Consider the following 19,004-nt stretch of genomic DNA (forward strand, 5'->3'; position numbering starts at 1 on the left):
CCAATTTTAGTCAAAAGTATGTCATTGAGATATTTCCCAATCAAAAGGGACCTGCTCTCATTCCCAAAATGGTAAAAATGCACTGCAGTTCATAACAACATTGGGGTATTTTTCTGCTCGAATATGACTGTGTTGACACATTGCCTGTTGCAATTTCACACAAACTGGAACCTCCAAGCATATATCTGACTTTGTACAAAGAAAACCATGCGCACGTCTCTGATCAATAAAGTACAATATTTTCAGATCAATAAATTTCTAGGACAGATTAACATTCAAGTATGGTGGACTTCAAAGGTTCACTATTCACTTGGGTCATATAGTGAGTAACTCAATTTAGTTAACTATCCGTTGCATAAATGTGTTTAACCTCTGCATTGAAACCACCAATTACTATCCATAAATGGTCCCTCTATATGACCTAGTCACCTAGATAGACAGCAAGTAGTAGATACACCTGTTTGCATGTGTGTGAAATAAAGGGAGGGTAAATTTGACACATGTTCACTATCTCTGACAGAATTATACCACTCCATAACTATTTATTACACTGAGCAATATTGCCCGACAAGATTGAACTGGCACTCGTCAACTCAAGTAGCATAAATAACACGCTTGGATAAGTAAATTCCTATATTTGCATTCAGTTGTGTTCCAGCACATTTTGCTCAAGTTTAACAAGGCCATAACAGTTTACTTAGTGAGGAACACTTCAATTGATTACAAAGTCAGTGCAATTAATATTGCCAATTGCAACATTAGCAAATGCATACAAATGAGAAAATTTGACTCAAGAAATTTCCATTTGGCTATAACTTTTTTTCATAAAACCCCATATAAAGACTGATAAAATGTAAAAAGATTTATCTGTTAAACTGTAAATTTGGATTAAGAAATTTTGAGCCAGAGGGAGCCCTGTAATATTCAAAGATGTGCAAAGATTGTGCAGCCATTTAAGCTTTCATGTCAACCTTGAGTGCAATTATTGTGCACTTAAGTTACTGTATGTGTCAGTCACCCATCACTGGACAGGTTAAAATGTTCTGTAGAATAAGGTATACAGTCAACTTAATCAGGTTGATGTCTTGAAACAGTTTACTTAAACTACAAGGTAAAAGACTGACTTCCCCTGCTACATATAATACATATTAAATTTAATAATAAAGCTGATTAAGCAGTAACAATGAAAACTGGTTACTTAGGTGGTCGCTTACCTCAGCCTAAAATAACCAATAGGGTGTGGAGGGGGGGGGGGCATTTCAATGAACAATGAGGAAAGAAAGGATGTGGGTGGTGGTGTAGAACATTGAACTCCGGGCCGCCTGCACAGTCATCAAGAGACCTTATTTTTATAGAATTTCAAAGCAATGTCTACACATATACAGGTATATGATTTCTGCACAGTAAAAATAACATGTCACAGAAATCTTTAATAGTGATAATCTATGGATCCACACTGGTAACAAATCTATATATTGCCCTGATAGATGGGTTTTAATACAGTGGGCAGGGTTTTTTTGGCCCGATTTTATAGCCGAAATTCAGCTATGTTCCCAATCCCAAAAAGTATACTTTTTTCCCAAAATGTGGCAAAAAATTCCCAATTTTCAAAAAAAAAATTTTTTTTTTTTTTTTTTTTTTTTAGAAAGAAGTGTCTAATGTGTATTTTATCACAATTTTAATGCAATTACATATAACAAAGTAGTAAATGATTTTGTTCTTTTCATTTGAATGACTATAAAGAGTTATTTCAAATTTAGTATTTTCCTAATCAAAGGACTTTTCGTTTGGAATAAAAAGGCTAATAAATTAATTTTCCCAATTTCATGAAATTGCCGATAAAATTCCCAATTCCAAAGCCATGGGCTATCTTCCCAAAAAGTGGAAAAAAAACCTGGTGGGGGGGGGGGGAGGGCAGTCTGTTTACAGTATTTAAGCACACTTAAAAATCTCAGCTAGTGAAAGTCCCATTTGACATGCACAATTGATAAACAAGTCATAATTTGGCTCGTCAACTTTATTCATTCATTCATAAAACACAGGAACAATCTACTTGTAATTGCAAATCCTCTAAGGCTTTTTTGTCGAGATAAAGAGCTGTAAAGAACACCAAGTGTATCGGCAAGTGTATCCGCAAAAGTGTTCTTTGTTTAAAACTATTAAATGGGTAATGTCTTTCAAAGCACCTTTCTGCTTCATTAACCCATTTATGCCCAGTGGACTCTCCCGCCGTTCCAAGTTGGATCCACGTATTTCCAAAATTAGGGATGTCTATTATATTTATTTCTATATTTAGAACAATTCTTACAGAAATTCATTTAAGCAAACAGCGTTGACCCAGATGAGACGCTGCATCATGCGGCGTCTAATCTGGGTTTACGCTGTTTGCAATGTCCTTTTTTCAGGACGCTAGGCATGAATGGGTTAAAATGGGTTACCACATACACAATAAGCTTTGTGCAAATAATGTCTCTGTTGTGAATGTTTTGTTTCAAGAAAGGACAATCTTGAAAGACACTGAACCAATATGAAGCATCTATAATGACTTCACAAACATTTACTTTTGTAAGTACATGTACCTGTATTATGTTCATACTAGTAATGAATGTTACAAGAAGAATGGAATGTTTAATATTGTTTTGTCAGTTCAATTGTATCTTAATTTATACCATAACTTGTAACATCAAATCATGGTATTATTATCTAGTATCTACATGTAGGTATGATTCATTCTACATACTTAACAGTTGAGAGATAACCATCTTCATGAAAACAGAACAAAGACAGAGACATTAACGGGCCCGTCAAACATGATAATTATGTAAATACTGTACTGTGTTTCCCTTAAAATGTGTTATCTCTATACATAAACCTACAAGTAAAACTAAAAGTACATGATACCAGTTCTAGCTGTTAATCAATCAATACTTCATTGGATTTCACATTAATATTGCTCATTTATCCCTTTACCCCATAAGAAGCAAAGTGAAAATGGCAGTCTGTTCAGGTTTTATGCTGTTTGCTGCTCATCAGTATCTAAGGGTTGGAACTGAAACCTTTGAAACTTGGATTTAGTAAGAAAGTCTTTAATAAGATGTAACTTTCTGAGGGACTACAAATGTGTTAAAATACGTATCTAAGTGGTAAAGTGATAATTATAACCCAAATCATGACTTATTATCATCACTAGGTAAAAGAAGTGGGCGTATTTGCAAATCTCTTATTTCGCTCTAGTAGTTGTATGACAAGCTGTAATTGTGTTCAGTTACTTTCATTTAAACATACAATATGGCTCAGTATTGAAGCAAGGAAGTGGTTGGTTGGTTACGATTACATTAGGTGTGTCATTAATGAATAATTCAACATGATAAACATCCGTTTAAAGCTTAAAACCAGTTCATCATGTATAATGTAACCATACATGTCATTAAAGCCCATAAGGGTGTGGTTTCATTTCATACAAAATGCTCAAACTATTGTTTAGAAAGATAAACAATGTACCGCTTAAAACCAGTTCACATTGTTTACATGTCATTTAAGCCTGTGAGGGTATAGTGTCACTAAATAAACAAGAAACCATCGGAGACGGGTGATGCTCCCCAAAGTTGTTTTTTTGTCACAATATTGCACTATACAGGGGTTTAAAGCCTTATATAACAGGGGCCTATTAAAGGCCCCTTCCCAATTGAAACTTTCTTTAAAATCATGCGATTTTCAGCAAAATCATAACTTACACCAGCTTTTTCATTTCCCAAAGCAGTAATTTTAGCAAGAATTTTTCCCAAAATGAGCATTTTCTTCCGAAAATCCATAGGCTAGGGGCTTTTCTAAATAAAGCGAGGAAAACCCCTGCTATATATTCAGATAAAAGGAAACGTCTTGAGGGCACAGTAGTTGGGGGGACAAGAATTTTTTTATAGAAATTTTCAAAGGGCCATAACTCTGTGAAAAATCATCCGACCAGAACCCGCTGATAATATGCACATCTCCTCTTGGTAGTGAAGCTTCCCATAAAGTTTCATTGAATTCCACTCATTAGTTGCTGAGAAATAGCCCGGACAAAAATTGTGCATGGACGGACGGACACATTGACGGACAAACGAAGAGGCGACTATATGCTCCCACAAAAATAAATTTTAAAGGATGATAAACAAGCTAGTCATCAATCAACTGTATGGGTACTTTTATAATAGTTTAATATAGAAAATCTTTTTATTTTAAACAAAAGTTTACAAGTGTTGCCAGTTTAAGTGTACATGTTTGTTTTTGGTTTTGCATATTTATAAGTATTTGTTCTCAACATATTTTGGGAGAAAGAGACCCTTAAATCAATTATAATAATTAATTATAAATCAAAATTATAAATCATTTATTATATTTTATTTTGATATCCGAATACTGGGTCAATGACAACTAGGGCTGCAACGGGTACCCGAAATATCCGATGATATCGGATCCAACTTCAGATTCGCAGGTACGGATCCACCCCTGGAAACTTCGGTTCCGGAGATTTATTTTCCTAGTTGTATGTAACCTAGCGCTGTTTTCACAAGTACATGTATTGTTTTTTATACAGACTTGCTCTGTTCAAAAGATAAATCATACGTGTAATAGTTGATATTTATTGACGAGTGACAGTCAAATAGCAGATCGTTCGAGATCCTTCGACTTTTATTGTATAAGAGTGTCATAGGACATTCCATAATGAGCCCCGAAAGCAAAACTAATTCGAAAATCATGGAGGATTTACACATTACAAATGCAATTCCTAATGGCAATAAGTAAGTTTTCAATCCTTATTGTCTTTCTGAGTTGTATTAAAAACAACAGTGGATCTAGTGTGGCTGGAAGGTTATTCAGGTAAATTTTGCATAATTTCGCAACCTGTCAAATTGTGTTCCTGCATCATGTTATGTCTTGAAAGCATCTTTCGTCATATACAAAGTTTAAATGCTATCTTGTAATGCAAGGAACCTCAGTGCCAAGTGGGAGAATCTTCTCCACAGCAGGAGACCTCGTCAGTGCTCATAGGGCTTTCCTGGACCCGGACAATGTTGATACATGTATGTTAATTTTTGTGAAAATAAACATCAAACTGTATGAACAGTGAAAAGTGTATGTAAACAAGCAAACTATTAAGTGAATAAACATTAAGGTTTCGTCTTGTTTTGACATGGCTACAATTCTAAACGAGAACTTTGTTATGTTTTTTGTTAATAAATGTTTAATGCTTTGTAGTCAAATTATACTTCTAAAACATTCATTTCTTTAATTAAGACATACAATTCTCATTTTCTCTTATCTGATGTATCCGGATCCGAAAAACTGTAGGAAACCATATTTGGATTCGGATTTGGATCCGAACAAATTTTTTGGATTCGTTGCAGCCCTAATGACAACTTCTTGGGTTATAAGACAGCTCAGATTTATATTGGTCACTATTTGACACTATTTTGACTTTTAGTAATGAACAACTTAATTCCTCTTCAGGGGTGGCGAAATAAAATGTCCGAGTTGCCCGAGTCGTACATTTGCTTGTCTGGGCAACTGATATTTTTCAATTAAGTTGTCCGTGGACAACTAGTTTTTTAAAAGTCGCGTCCAGGTATACAAAAATACATTGTATTAAAGCTGTAATTAAGTTTTACAAAACCGGATGTTGACAAGCGATTACATTTTCAGTGCTATTTGAGGAGCAATCAAGCTAAAATACGTGCACTTCCCTGCGCAGTGATCTCCCTTTTTCTGTAAGAGACCGGGAGCATGCCGCATTTTCAACATTCGGCCCGACTGTTAGACAGTGTACAGACTGGTTTCTTTATTTTTACAATCAGACGGAAATGAAAAGTATCAATCTACGATAATCAAAACATGGTCCACCTTGTTATTTCAGACGACTTAAATGGTAAAGATAAAACTTTTTTTTTTAAATCTTCAACAACGGAGCAGAAACCCGAAGCTTTGAGCAGCCCACCTCCCAAAAAACTAAGAAAGATTATGATAAAAAATATGATGTAAGTAAACGCACCAGAACTTTTTAAGAAACTTGGCTAACAGATTTTCAATGGTTACCAGTTTATATAATCAAATTGCTATGAGGTCAACATATTGGACGAGTTTAATTTGTTAAGATTACAATGTACTTATTTATGTTCAGCACATGTTTTAATTACACTAGCTTCCCAAGATTTAAAGTTTGAGAAAGTCTTTATATTGTTTATAATATACTGCTATAATGAATGTACCATTGAAATACAATTATAAACAAAACAAGCAAATCATACTCATTTTGATATATTCCACATTATTTAACATTAATCAATAAATGCGTTTATAATTTATATAAACATTAACGGACAAGTGTAGTTCAGCAACGGACAAGTTAAATTTCCTAAATGGTTGTCCATGGACAAGTATAGTTTTTTGAGATTTCGCCACCCCTGCTCTTATAAATAAAGCATAAAGGCAATAACTAGTATTGTAAAACGCATCTAATTTCTAAATACAAAAGGCTTATGATTGAGTAACTCTCTATTTTTATCATAAGGTTTTATGAACATGTAACTATTACTAGTACACAGCTGAGAAATTTCAGACTTTCCAACAACATAACCTAGTTTGGCACAAAGGTGCAAGTGCCAGCCTACAGTTAAAGCCACCCAGGAAAGGCCTCAATAGCATTTTTTTAATTCCTTTTAAGACACACCAGTGCTCCAGCTAGGCCTAAATCGAAAGGCGCCGCGCCCTGCCCTCCCCCCTGCCACCCCCCCCCCCTGCCACCCCCCCCCCTAAAAAAAAACAAGGGACAAAATTGTCACAAAACCAGGTTTTCATTGTGACAAAAAAATCTGATAAAGGGAGAAAACTCAAACTGAACTTTTGAAATGACCAAAAAAAATTAACCCCCTTTGTATTTTTTTTTTTTTAAATCTATTTTTAGTCGTGGCGACCTTGACATTGGAGATATTGACGTGATTCTTTCGTGGGACACACCGTCCCATGATGGTGAACAAATGTGCCAAATGATTTTAAAATCTCACAATGAATGACATAGTTATGGCCAGGACAAGCTCATTTATTGCCATTTTTGACCTTTGAACTCAAAGTGTGACCTTGACCTTGGAGATATCGACGTAATTATTTCGCGCGACACACCGTCCAATGATGGTGAACAAATGTGCCAAATGATTTTAAAATCTGACGATGAACGACATAGTTATGGCTCGGACAAGCTCATTTATGGCCATTTTTGACCTTTGAACTCAAAGTGTGACCTTGACCTTGGAGATATCGACGTAATTATTTCGCGCGACACACCGTCCAATGATGGTGAACAAATGTGCCAAATGATTTTAAAATCTGACAATGAACGACATAGTTATGGCCCGGACAAGCTTATTCCGCCAGCCCGCCAGCCAGCCAGCCAGCCCGCCCGCATTCGCCAATCTAATAACCAGTTTTTTCCTTCGGAAAACCTGGTTAAAAACAAAAAACATATGATAATTCATAAATCTCTTATTTCATTGTAAGTATTTTAATCCTCATTGTAGACATTATATTTGAATGGTTTAATAATAATGGGAATAATACAATTATTTATAACATATAAATTAACATGCAATAGGAAGCATTCCAGAAACACCTGCACACTTGAACGTGCCCTTCTCACAAAATACTGCGCGTCGAAAGTGCCCTTTTGACAATATACTGCGCGTCGAAAGTGCCCTTTTGACAAAAAGCCCCCCTGCTCTTTTCAAATCCTAGCTGGAGCACTGACACACACAATTTAATGATGCACATTGATTTTTTTACCTGATCAGCCAACATAAGCACTGTTTTCATGGAGAATCTCCGCGAACAGAAATTGAAGAGATCTTCGAGACTTGGTCCCAGCAGATCCATGACCAATGCATTGTATTCCTTCTCCTGGCCATACCATCTGAAAAGTTGTGGGAAATATTATATTTGACATATATTGTGTACATGTTCTTGATCCCTGATGTAATTTGTTCAGTGTTTCAATAAAACATATGCCATTATGTATAACATTGTAAAAATAGTGGTATTTAGTCAATTAATTGTGCTACATTTGAACAACAAGAAAAATGTGTTTGTAAGAAACACTATGTCCCCTTCTGCGCCGCGTCGATTTTTTGTTTGTTTGCTTGACCTTTGACCTTGAAGGATGACCTTGACCTTTCACGACTCAAAATGTGCCGCTCCATGAGATACACATGCATACCAAATATCAAGTTGCTATCTTCAACATTGCCAAAGTATTCATAAAATGAGCGATTTTGGCCACATATACTTGACCTCTGACCTTGAAGGATGACCTTGACCTTTCACCACTCAAAATGTGCAGCTCTATGAGATGCACATGCATGCCAAATATCAAGTTGGTATCTTCAATATTGCCAAAGTATTTATCAAATGAGCGATTTTGGCCACATATATTTGACCTCTGACCTTGAAGGATGACCTTGACCTTTCACCACTCAAAATGTGCAGCTCCATGAGATACACATGCATGCCAGATATCAAGTTGCTATCTTGAATATTGAAAAAGTTATTGCAAATGTTAAAGTTTGAGCAAACAGACAACGTACAGACCAACAGACAGGGCAAAAACAATATGTCCCCCACTATAGTGGGTGGGGGACATAAAAATGAGTTTCAAAAAGTATAAATAGTGTAAATACAAATTGAGTGATTTCTTGACATTTGAAAATGAATAATAAAAATAAGTAAAAACAAGAGATGTGTTTGTCAGAAACACAAGGTCCCCTACTGCGCCACTTTGAAACCATATATTTGACCTTTGACCTTGAAGGATGACCTTGACCGTTCACCACTCAAAATGTGCAGCTCTATGAGATACACATGCATGCCAAATATCAAGTTGGTATCTTCAATATTGCCAAAGTATTTATAAAATGAGCGATTTTGGCCACATATATTTGACCTCTGACCTTGAAGGATGACCTTGACCTTTCACCACTCAAAATGTGCAACTCCATGATTGAGATACACATGTATGCCAAATATCAAGTTGCTAGCTTCAATATTGCAAAAGTTATGGCAAATGTTTAAGTTTTACGCAAACAAACAAACACACAAACCAACACCATATTGGTGGGGTACATAAAAAGTTAACATCGAACACTCCTAAGTTGTCTATCATAATCAATTTACTGTTTTTGTCAGCTCTTAGAAATAACTGAATGTATATAAATATACATAATTTCAGATAACAATTTTAATGTGCCACTATATTATTCACTTGACAATGAACAAAAAAACAGTGTTGCAAAACAAAGCTGCTGTAGCATACAATTGTATTTTAAATCAACTTTACAGGGTATTTTTGGCCCGATTTAATAGCCGAAATTCGGCTTTGTTCCCAATCCCAAAACGTATACTTTTTTCCCAAAATGTGGCAAAAAATTCCCAATTTCCCCCCCCCAAAAAATGTTGTTTTTTTTTTAGAAAGAAGTCTAATGCGTATTTTATCTCAATTTCAATATAATTACATCTAACAAACTATTACCTGATTTTGTTCTTTTAATATGAATGATTATAAAGAGTTATATAAATTTAGTATTTCCCTAATCAGTGTATAAGTGGACTTTTCATGTGGAAAAAAAGGCTAATTAATTTATTTTCCCAATTTCATGAAAATGCCGATAAAAGTCCCAATTCCAAAGCCATGGGCTATCTTCCAAAAAAGTGGACAAAAAAACCTGCTTTATGAGAATGCACATGATTTTCACCTCTTAACTCTTTCAGTGCTAGAACCAAATTTTGAAGGCTTTTGGAAACAGTTTGGATCCAGATGAGACGCCACACAACGTGGCGTCTCATCAGGATCCAAACTGTTTGCTATTCTGATAGTATTCTTTGAACAAAATCGAAGAAAATGCTAATTTTAGAAATTCAGCAGATGACATTTTAGCAGACAACAAATTTCCCAGCATGCAAAGGGTTAAATGTCTAGATTTTATCATAAACAAACAGCCAGCCTGAGGGGAAACAAATAATGACAAGTTATAAAATATGGACACATAGGTTGGGACACATAGGTTGCCTATTAATTGAATGATCATGACAAAATGTCAAGTTATTTTAAAGATAGTGTTCAGATTTAGGAAGCAGTTCTAAAGGAAAAAATTATAAGATTGAGAAAATTTTGATCATGAAAACAATGTTTTATGAAGTATTTCAAGTATACACTAATTTCCCAATATGTACACTGTATTAATAACAACGAGAATTTCCCCAATTTCAGGGTTTTTCATGCAAATTTTTCCCAATTATTGGTTTGGTACCATAACTTGTCCCAATGGCAAAATAAATCACAGTCATATTACTGGAAATGAAGTCAAGGCATGAAAGACCACACAGGGCCCTCACACTACTTTGGGGGAAGGGGTCCGCAGCCCTTAGGCGGGGTAATTTTCGTGGCATTTCCCTTTTTGGGGTATTTTTTTACTTACTCTCTCATTATTTCATTTGTACATGTTTGCACTATATTCATTGCATTTTTCATAATTTAGTATGTTTGAAAAGATTAAATTGAAATAGAATTGAGAAATAATAATCATGAGACACATCTTTCTATTTAAAAAAAAAAAAAATTTTTTTTTTTTTTTTAGGGGGAATTTTCCCTCCAAAAGGGGAAAAAAGTATACTTTTCAGGTGGGGGACTGCCGCCGAAATTCGGCGGCAGATTTGATAGATTCAAGGCCCTGCCACACTGACAGTTTTTAATGGAACCCTAAAAAATAAAACACCATTCTTCAATTGATATAAATAGATGTGTATCTGTGAGCTATTGTAAGGGTTAAAACAGTACTGTTCCCATTTACAATCAAAATGTCTTCATTAAGCAAACACAATGTTCCCTGTGATTTCTAATCTGGATTTACAATCTGCCATTAACAAAAACTTTTTTTCTTTAACACTGACAAAAAATATCAGTTTACTTTGCATTAAATTTCTGTTTACATTACATGCCTATGAGACCATTTTAGGTAAAAATACTGGTGAACACAAAGCAATGATCAGTATGATCTTGAGTCAAGCTTCTGATATTATCAGTCAGTGTAAATGTGTGTAAAAAGGCAACTTGATTTGCTTTGGGTAGAACAAATTACTTTTAGCTTCGTAAATATTGAGGCCATTGAAGCATAACTTTTAAGGCACTGGTAAAATATTGTGGTACTTTTTATTTGGCTAGTACATGTACAGGCTTTTTCCGCCCTATGCCACGGGTCCGAAATTCGGCCCCATTCCCAATGCAAATCTGGTTGTTTTTTTCCCAATTGAAAAAAAAATTCCCAATTAAAAAAAAAAAAAAATTTTTTTTTTTTTTTTTTTTTTTTTTTTACCCTTTAAATATCTAAGTTGACCTGATCTGGTGTAGAAAATAGAAAGTATTGCATAATAAAATTATCTGTTGCCTTGAATTTGTTTTAAGAACTGTAAAATATGTTAATGATTATTTAAGACTTTCCTTTTTTTCCTCAAAATCCGGCGCTTCCCGCGATTTTTTTCACCTCAAAAAGGCCAAGCCTTTTCCCCAAATTCAGATTAAATAAAAGCTGCGCCATGAGCGCATGATACGCCCGTCGTTCGCCAATGAAGTAGTAAGGTAATAAATAACCCTTTGAATAATTTTTTTACTTCAGTTTATTTGTATTTGAATACATGGTTTATTTTATAAGTACATGAGCATGGAAATCACGAAATTTTGACGAACAAAGTCCCATAACTCTGGAACGACAATTCAGAATTCCGTCAAAAACGAAAGGGGATCAGGGTTTATCAATATTAAGATTGTGTTGAAATTTGAAAAAAATCCATCGAAGGATATTTGAGCTACAGTAGGACATTCAATGAAATCACGAAATTTTGACGAACAAAGTCCCATAACTCTGGAACGACAATTCAGAATTCCGTCAAAAACGAAAGGGGATCAGGGTTTATCAATATTAAGATTGTGTTAAAATTTGAAGAAAATCTGTCAAAGGATATTTGACGTAGTGTACGACATTAACAGACGGACGGACGGACGGACGGACGGACAGACGGACGCGGGGTATACCATAATACGTCCCGTCATAGACGGGCGTATAAAAAATCCATCGGGGGATATTTGAGCTACGGTAGGATACATGAACAACAATAACATTTAAGGTCACAGTGACCTTGACCTTAGAATGAATGACCTTGAAATGACCAGTGGTCATCTAAGTGTGCTTGCAAACCTTCATGTCAAGTTTGAAGACTCTATGTCCAAGCATACCAAAGTTATAACAATTTTAACATTTTAACATTTAAGGTCACAGTGACCTTGTGTGACCTTGACCTTAGAATGAATGACCTTATAATGACCAGTGGTCATCTAAGTGTGCTTGCAAACCTTCATGTCAAGTTTGAAGACTCTATGTCCAAGCATACCAAAGTTATAACAATTTTAACATTTTAACATTTAAGGTCACAGTGACCTTGACCTTCAAATGAATGACATTGAAATGACCAGTGGTCATCTTCTAGTACTGGCCAATCTTTATTTCAAGTTTGAAGACTCTAGGTACAAGCATACCAAAGTTATAACATGAAATAAGAACTTTAACATTTTTACATTCAAGGTCACAGTGACCTTGACCTTCAAATGAATGACCTTGAAATGTCCAGGGGTTACTTACTAGTTCTGGCCAACCTTCATGTCAAGTTTCAAGACTCTAGGTCCAAGCATACCAAAGTTATAACAACTTTAACATTTTTACATTCAAGGTCACAGTGACCTTGACCTTCAAATGAATGACCTTGAAATGTCCAGTGGTTACTTACTAGTTCTGGCCAACCTTCATGTCAAGTTTCAAGACTCTAGGTCCAAGCATACCAAAGTTATAACAACTTTAACATTTTTATATAGCTACAGTAGGACATTCAATGAAATCACGAAATTTTGACGAACAAAGTCCCATAACTCTGGAACGACAATTCAGAATTCCGTCAAAAACGAAAGGGGATCAGGGTTTATCAATATTAAGATTGTGTTAAAATTTGAAGAAAATCTGTCAAAGGATATTTGACGTAGCGTACGACATTAACATTTTAACATTTAAGGTCACAGTGACCTTGACCTTCAAATGAATGACATTGAAATGACCAGTGGTCATCTTCTAGTACTGGCCAATCTTTATTTCAAGTTTGAAGACTCTAGGTACAAGCATACCAAAGTTATAACATGAAATAAGAACTTTAACATTTTTACATTCAAGGTCACAGTGACCTTGACCTTCAAATGAATGACCTTGAAATGTCCAGGGGTTACTTACTAGTTCTGGCCAACCTTCATGTCAAGTTTCAAGACTCTAGGTCCAAGCATACCAAAGTTATAACAACTTTAACATTTTTACATTCAAGGTCACAGTGACCTTGACCTTCAAATGAATGACCTTGAAATGTCCAGTGGTTACTTACTAGTTCTGGCCAACCTTCATGTCAAGTTTCAAGACTCTAGGTCCAAGCATACCAAAGTTATAACAACTTTAACATTTTTATATAGCTACAGTAGGACATTCAATGAAATCACGAAATTTTGACGAACAAAGTCCCATAACTCTGGAACGACAATTCAGAATTCCGTCAAAAACGAAAGGGGATCAGGGTTTATCAATATTAAGATTGTGTTAAAATTTGAAGAAAATCTGTCAAAGGATATTTGACGTAGCGTACGACATTAACAGACATACGGACGGACAGACGGACGGACGGACAGACGGACGCGGGGTATACCATAATACGTCCCGTCATAGACGGGCGTATAAAAACCTGCACTAATCACACATATTTTGTAAAATTTTAATAATAAGTTATCAAAATAGTCGTTATTTACCAGTTAACGGCTTCTTTGAAATATAAGAAACACTGTTTTAAATAATTTACATGCGATAATTTTTCCCAATTGAGCCAATTTTGCGATTAATTTTTTTCCCAAAATGGGGGTTTTCACGACGCGAAATTCCCAAAATTCCAGTGTGGCGTTTTCCCAAAATGGAGCGGAAAAAGCCAGATGTATTCAGTTAACGCTAAGCCTAAGGCCATTTCATTGCTTAATGTTGCCACAAGATAGTTCATTAATAGTCAAGGAGTGAAGAATGTGTTAAACTTAGTATTTCACAAATCCAGCAGATGTGGTTGCAAAATTATCTTTTTACAGCCATGATACATCACTTGCACGCAGACACACATGCAGACAAACCGCAATTATTTTAAAAGCCATTTCACAAATCCACAGAATACTATTGGAATGACCTCTTATACGTGAGATACATACATTGATTATTGTTATACGGTGTTACAGGAAATCCAACTTTCAATACACATAATTGCATATGGTACAGACGGCATTCTCTCTGACAAAACATAATGTTCTCAACTTGTTGTACACAGTGACAGAAGGTCATAAAAGCAGACAATTAGGGGAAAAATTATTAATAAAAATCAATATCCAGTATTGGAAGGCTTCAGACAGACTTCTATGGAATAAATATTGATTAATTTCAATGCATCAATAATAGTATATGATACAAATGACTGCTAGTAAGCTACCAGTATGTTGTAGAAATATGTTTCATAGACTAAGAAAAACAGTTAAATACCATTCTATAGTACCAGTATATTAGATCAAAAGAACTTTTTTAATTAAATAATATTCCGAGTTTTAAAGTTGGGATTAAATATATAAAGTTTTGATAACTTATAGTAAGAAGAAATCAATCTCGTATCAGATTCAATCTGACATCGATATTTTAAATTTCTAAACTTTGTGAGGTCAGGCAACACAAATTCGGATATGATCAAATTACTATCATTTATGTGTACTAAAATAAATGTCTATAAGAAAATGTCCATTCTGCTCTGTATCTAAATGACAAGCCAACATCAAGTCAACCTAATTAAATTAACTAGTCACAGCTCTCTAGTCTAGCGTTTCACACATGTCATTGATAACATAACAAAAGTTGAGTTAGCATCAATTTTCACAAAATTTTGCATCAGTCTTCCAGTGTGAATAACAATAACAATACCGGTATCACTCTATGAAAGAAATGGAAATCAATAAGTGTTTTTTCGCTGCTGACAAACACCAATATTTGTTAGTACCTTATGTGAGGTATTCCAACACCTCCCTGAAGGATTTTGTACAACTTGCTTTCATACAACAGCTGTGGATGTCTGGCTTTCTGTGATTCAAGTTTTACTGCAGTTTCCTGAAAAAATAACAGCCCGGGTATGATATGATGCTATTCAGTTAATATGCCAAAGGGTTTAATGATTTACATTAGGGTTTTTGGGGCCTCTGTTCACTTTCAGCACTTTTCTATCACAGGAGATGACTGTGAAATATGATGTCGTCAGCGAGTAAAATTTGAGAAAAATCTACCATTGACAAAACATTAAACACACGTTCTTTAATTGCATCTGTATATCAAATAAATAACATCAATTAACATTTAATTTAATAATATTAATAGGGCCATTAAGATCAATAATCACAATATAACCTTTAATGTAAGGCTTGAATAAAAAATGGGACGAACATGTCTGGTACGAATTTCGGGTAACTCTTTTCGTTCATTTTCGTACATTAGCACAATTATGAGGCCAATGAAGCTGAACAACTAAGACAGTTATCATGCATAACGAACCTCGCCCGTGTGGACATTAACAGCTAGATAAATATCGCCGAACGACCCACTTCCGATTTTTCGAACCAGACGATATTCATGATCTTTGTTTCCATTTATTGTAAATTCTAGCTTTCCCGATGTTTTGGACGAAGCGACAGAGGTGGCCATAACAAGATCGGATGGAATATGGCAATAGAGATAGAATCAGTGATTTGAAAACTACATAGCATGCTTATTGAAAATGTTCGTAAACATGAGTCAGCTGTTTGGGTCACAAATACAAAGACACACGCGATGCATTGTGGGTGAATAGGCGGTGCTTGAGTGGTAACCAGGGGAGTCACGTTCAATAAAATAAGTACATGTACACACGGATAGTGTGTGACGTCACAACGGCTGTGTATTACTTTTGTTTACCATTGTCAGGTTTTCATTGTATTTTCTAAAGAAATAGTCAATATTATCCAGTTATTTTCACTCGATATTCATTTCAATATGTAGTTTATAATTTAATTGGTCATTTTTAAACTTCACACTTCAGTGTTAAGTGTTTCTAACATACACAAAGATCTATCAATTAACGTGCGATAGAAACTTAATTAATCTATACAAATTTAACACCCGAAACGTATTTTTCCATTGCCCACAATACATACAAAGTTTAAAACAACTCACCTCCCCGTTAGCAATGTTTATTGCCAAATAAATGTCTCCAAAAGATCCACTTCCAATTTTTCTCACAAGTCTGTATTTGCCACCTATGTGGAATTCACCTTTAGCCGAACTTGTAGCACTGGCCATTGTTCTAATTACAAATCCTTTAAATTCGAACCAAAATATATACAACAATATAATTCTTTTTTATAATTCAAACACGTTCAACATACACATATTTATAAATTACCACATTAATTTCCCCTCCCTTACAACGCGTCTTAGCGCCGTCTCGACCTAGTGTGTTTATGCTCTTTCAACACAAAGGCATACATCGACCTTTTGATTGACAACGATAAAGCCGGTGCGGTCTGTACGTTCTGCGTTACTGGTTATTTGTCAATGTCTTAACACACGCGTGTACAGGAAATCTGTAAACTGACATCTGTTTATAGGCGTGTAATTATACTGATATGCTGGTCGTGAAACGCACGACTGCCTCCAAGCACTTTAAGCGTACTTCAATTAATATACATGTATTCAACATTTGATATTCAAATACATGTATTCATATAAATCCGTCGTAATTCAGAAGAAACATCAGAGACGTAGATCTACGCCTCTGGAAACATGTAATTGTTATTTCTTTACATCGCTGAAAAGAATGACGTTATATAGAAATTTTTGAGTCTGAGTCAGCGTGATGTTGATGTATTTTTTAACATTTAAAGTGTACAATGACCGAGTGTGCATTCACGTTTATTTTGTATACTTGCCGATTAAATACGTCAGCACTGTCACTTCACCTGAATACAATTTCATTTTTTTGACAAACAATATTCTTAAAATCAAATACATGCGAAAAGAAATCCGGTCGATAATTGGTAAATAGTGTACAATCAGTGAACGCCGTTTGATTTTTGACAGTCTTATTTTGGTGGCTGACACGATGGTAAAACAGCCGGATTGATTTTAAGGCCGATCAGTGCAGCGGTCACATATTTGACAGTTATCGGATTGATTTGCACTGACATGAACGGACGCAGATTACCGGTAGATCTTTAGATCGCTTGTAAAAATTGATGCGTTTCATCAGGGACCTATACAGACATTTAGGTCATGCATTTAGGTCCCTGGATTCACCATGTCTCTCTCATTTTGGACTGGTGAAGATCACGACATTTTATATGAAATATAAACTATATATATATATATATATATATATATATATATATATATATATAAATATTAGGATTAATATACTTGTTTAGCTTGAGAATAGTATCGAATTATATATATATATATATATATATATATATATATATATATATATATATATATATATATATATATATATATATATATATATATATATATATATATATTAGGATTAATATACTTGTTTAGCTTGAGAATAGTATCGAATTTTATCCCCAAATATAGCAAACAAGAACAGATATTCGGCCTATATTCTGATTTTTAGAGGAAGGTAGACAATTGAAGTTTCAAAGTTACTAAATTAATCGAAGCGCTCAAGGCACGGAAGTTGTTCGCTATTGCATAATCTTAGACGCAACTCAGTTTTCAAAATTATGTTATAGCTTTTTATATCGCAAGTTTTAAATGAACACGACCCATTCAAATTTATAAAGAGTGTGTCTTAAAGCACAGGTCGAGATGTGTGTGCACTGTTTATCCTCATATTTATGATATAGATAACTTAAACAAAATAAAAAAATCAAAGGGCTGAAGGCACTGAAGTTGTTCGCTATTGCATAATCTTAGACGCACTTCAGTTTACAAAATTATGTTATAGCTATTTATATCGCAAGTTTGAAATGAACTCAACCCACTCAAATTTATAAAGAGTGTGTCTTAAAGCACAGGTCGAGATGTGTATGCACTGTTTATCCTCATATTTAAGTTATAGAGATAACTTAGACAAAGTAACAACAATATGTCTCTTTTTTCACAATTGGTTGCTGCACTGGCAACCATCTTTAGAATTTTGTTTCCTTGCTAAAAATAACAAGCATATAATCATGTACATGTTGTGTTATGTGTATCTAATACTGTATCTATTTTCTTTAAATTATTTAGCAACAATTTTGCCAACATGACATACTTTTAATGCAGCATTAAGCCCCGTTTTCCCCGAAAGCAGCCAATATGTACATATTTCAATGATAAACTGGCAAATGTCGACGCACAAGCTGTTATAAACACTAGACTGGCCAATATCGTTGAACAGTTTTTAAACCTTATTCATGCTGTCTGTTACAGTGTACCAGTGGTAAAGTATAAACAGGCAGCGGTTATCGTTACTAGCTGCAGTTGTCGTCCCTAGCGTAGTTGAAGCAGACTGATTTGCAAAACTGCCTCTCTACTTTAGTGTGAGCTAACGCTCACACTAAAATTGTCTATTTTTTCACAATTGGTTGCTGCACTGGCAACCATCTTACAATTTTGGTTGCCTTGCTAAAGAATAACAAGCCTATAATCATGTTCATGATGTGTTATGTGTATCTAATACTATCTATTTTCTTTAAATTATTGAGCAACAATTTTGCCCACATGACAGACTTTTAATGCAGCATTAAGCCCCTTTTTCCCTGAAAGCAGCCAATATGTACATATTTCAATGAT

General features: G+C 34.8%; 1 protein-coding gene and 1 long non-coding RNA gene across 3 annotated transcripts in view; both read right to left on the bottom strand.

Moving 5' to 3' along the window:
* The window catches only part of LOC127858827 (casein kinase I), a 31,467-nt gene extending 14,502 nt beyond the window's left edge, over nucleotides 1-16,965 (bottom strand). Inside the window, exons 1-3 of one of the 2 annotated variants that reach the window (XM_052396121.1) lie at nucleotides 16,380-16,965; nucleotides 15,178-15,284; nucleotides 7,813-7,939 (exon numbers count right to left, since the gene is read on the bottom strand). In XM_052396121.1, the coding sequence (XP_052252081.1) occupies nucleotides 7,813-7,939; nucleotides 15,178-15,284; nucleotides 16,380-16,505 (360 nt within the window). In that variant the 5' untranslated portion in view covers nucleotides 16,506-16,965. Of the gene's footprint in view, nucleotides 1-7,812; nucleotides 7,940-15,177; nucleotides 15,285-15,722; nucleotides 16,012-16,379 lie in introns of those variants that run through there. The other variant, XM_052396120.1, reaches the window with a different exon arrangement.
* LOC127858829 (uncharacterized) lies at nucleotides 11,674-13,505 on the bottom strand. Its single transcript, XR_008039074.1, has 2 exons — nucleotides 13,361-13,505; nucleotides 11,674-12,869 (listed from the first exon to the last, which is right to left on the bottom strand). It is a non-coding gene; the product is annotated as an uncharacterized LOC127858829 (long non-coding RNA).
* Nucleotides 16,966-19,004: the final 2,039 nt, after the last annotated feature.

Source organism: Dreissena polymorpha, chromosome 14, assembly GCF_020536995.1.
Source record: "Dreissena polymorpha isolate Duluth1 chromosome 14, UMN_Dpol_1.0, whole genome shotgun sequence".
In the NCBI taxonomy this organism is placed as follows: domain Eukaryota; kingdom Metazoa; phylum Mollusca; class Bivalvia; order Myida; family Dreissenidae; genus Dreissena; species Dreissena polymorpha.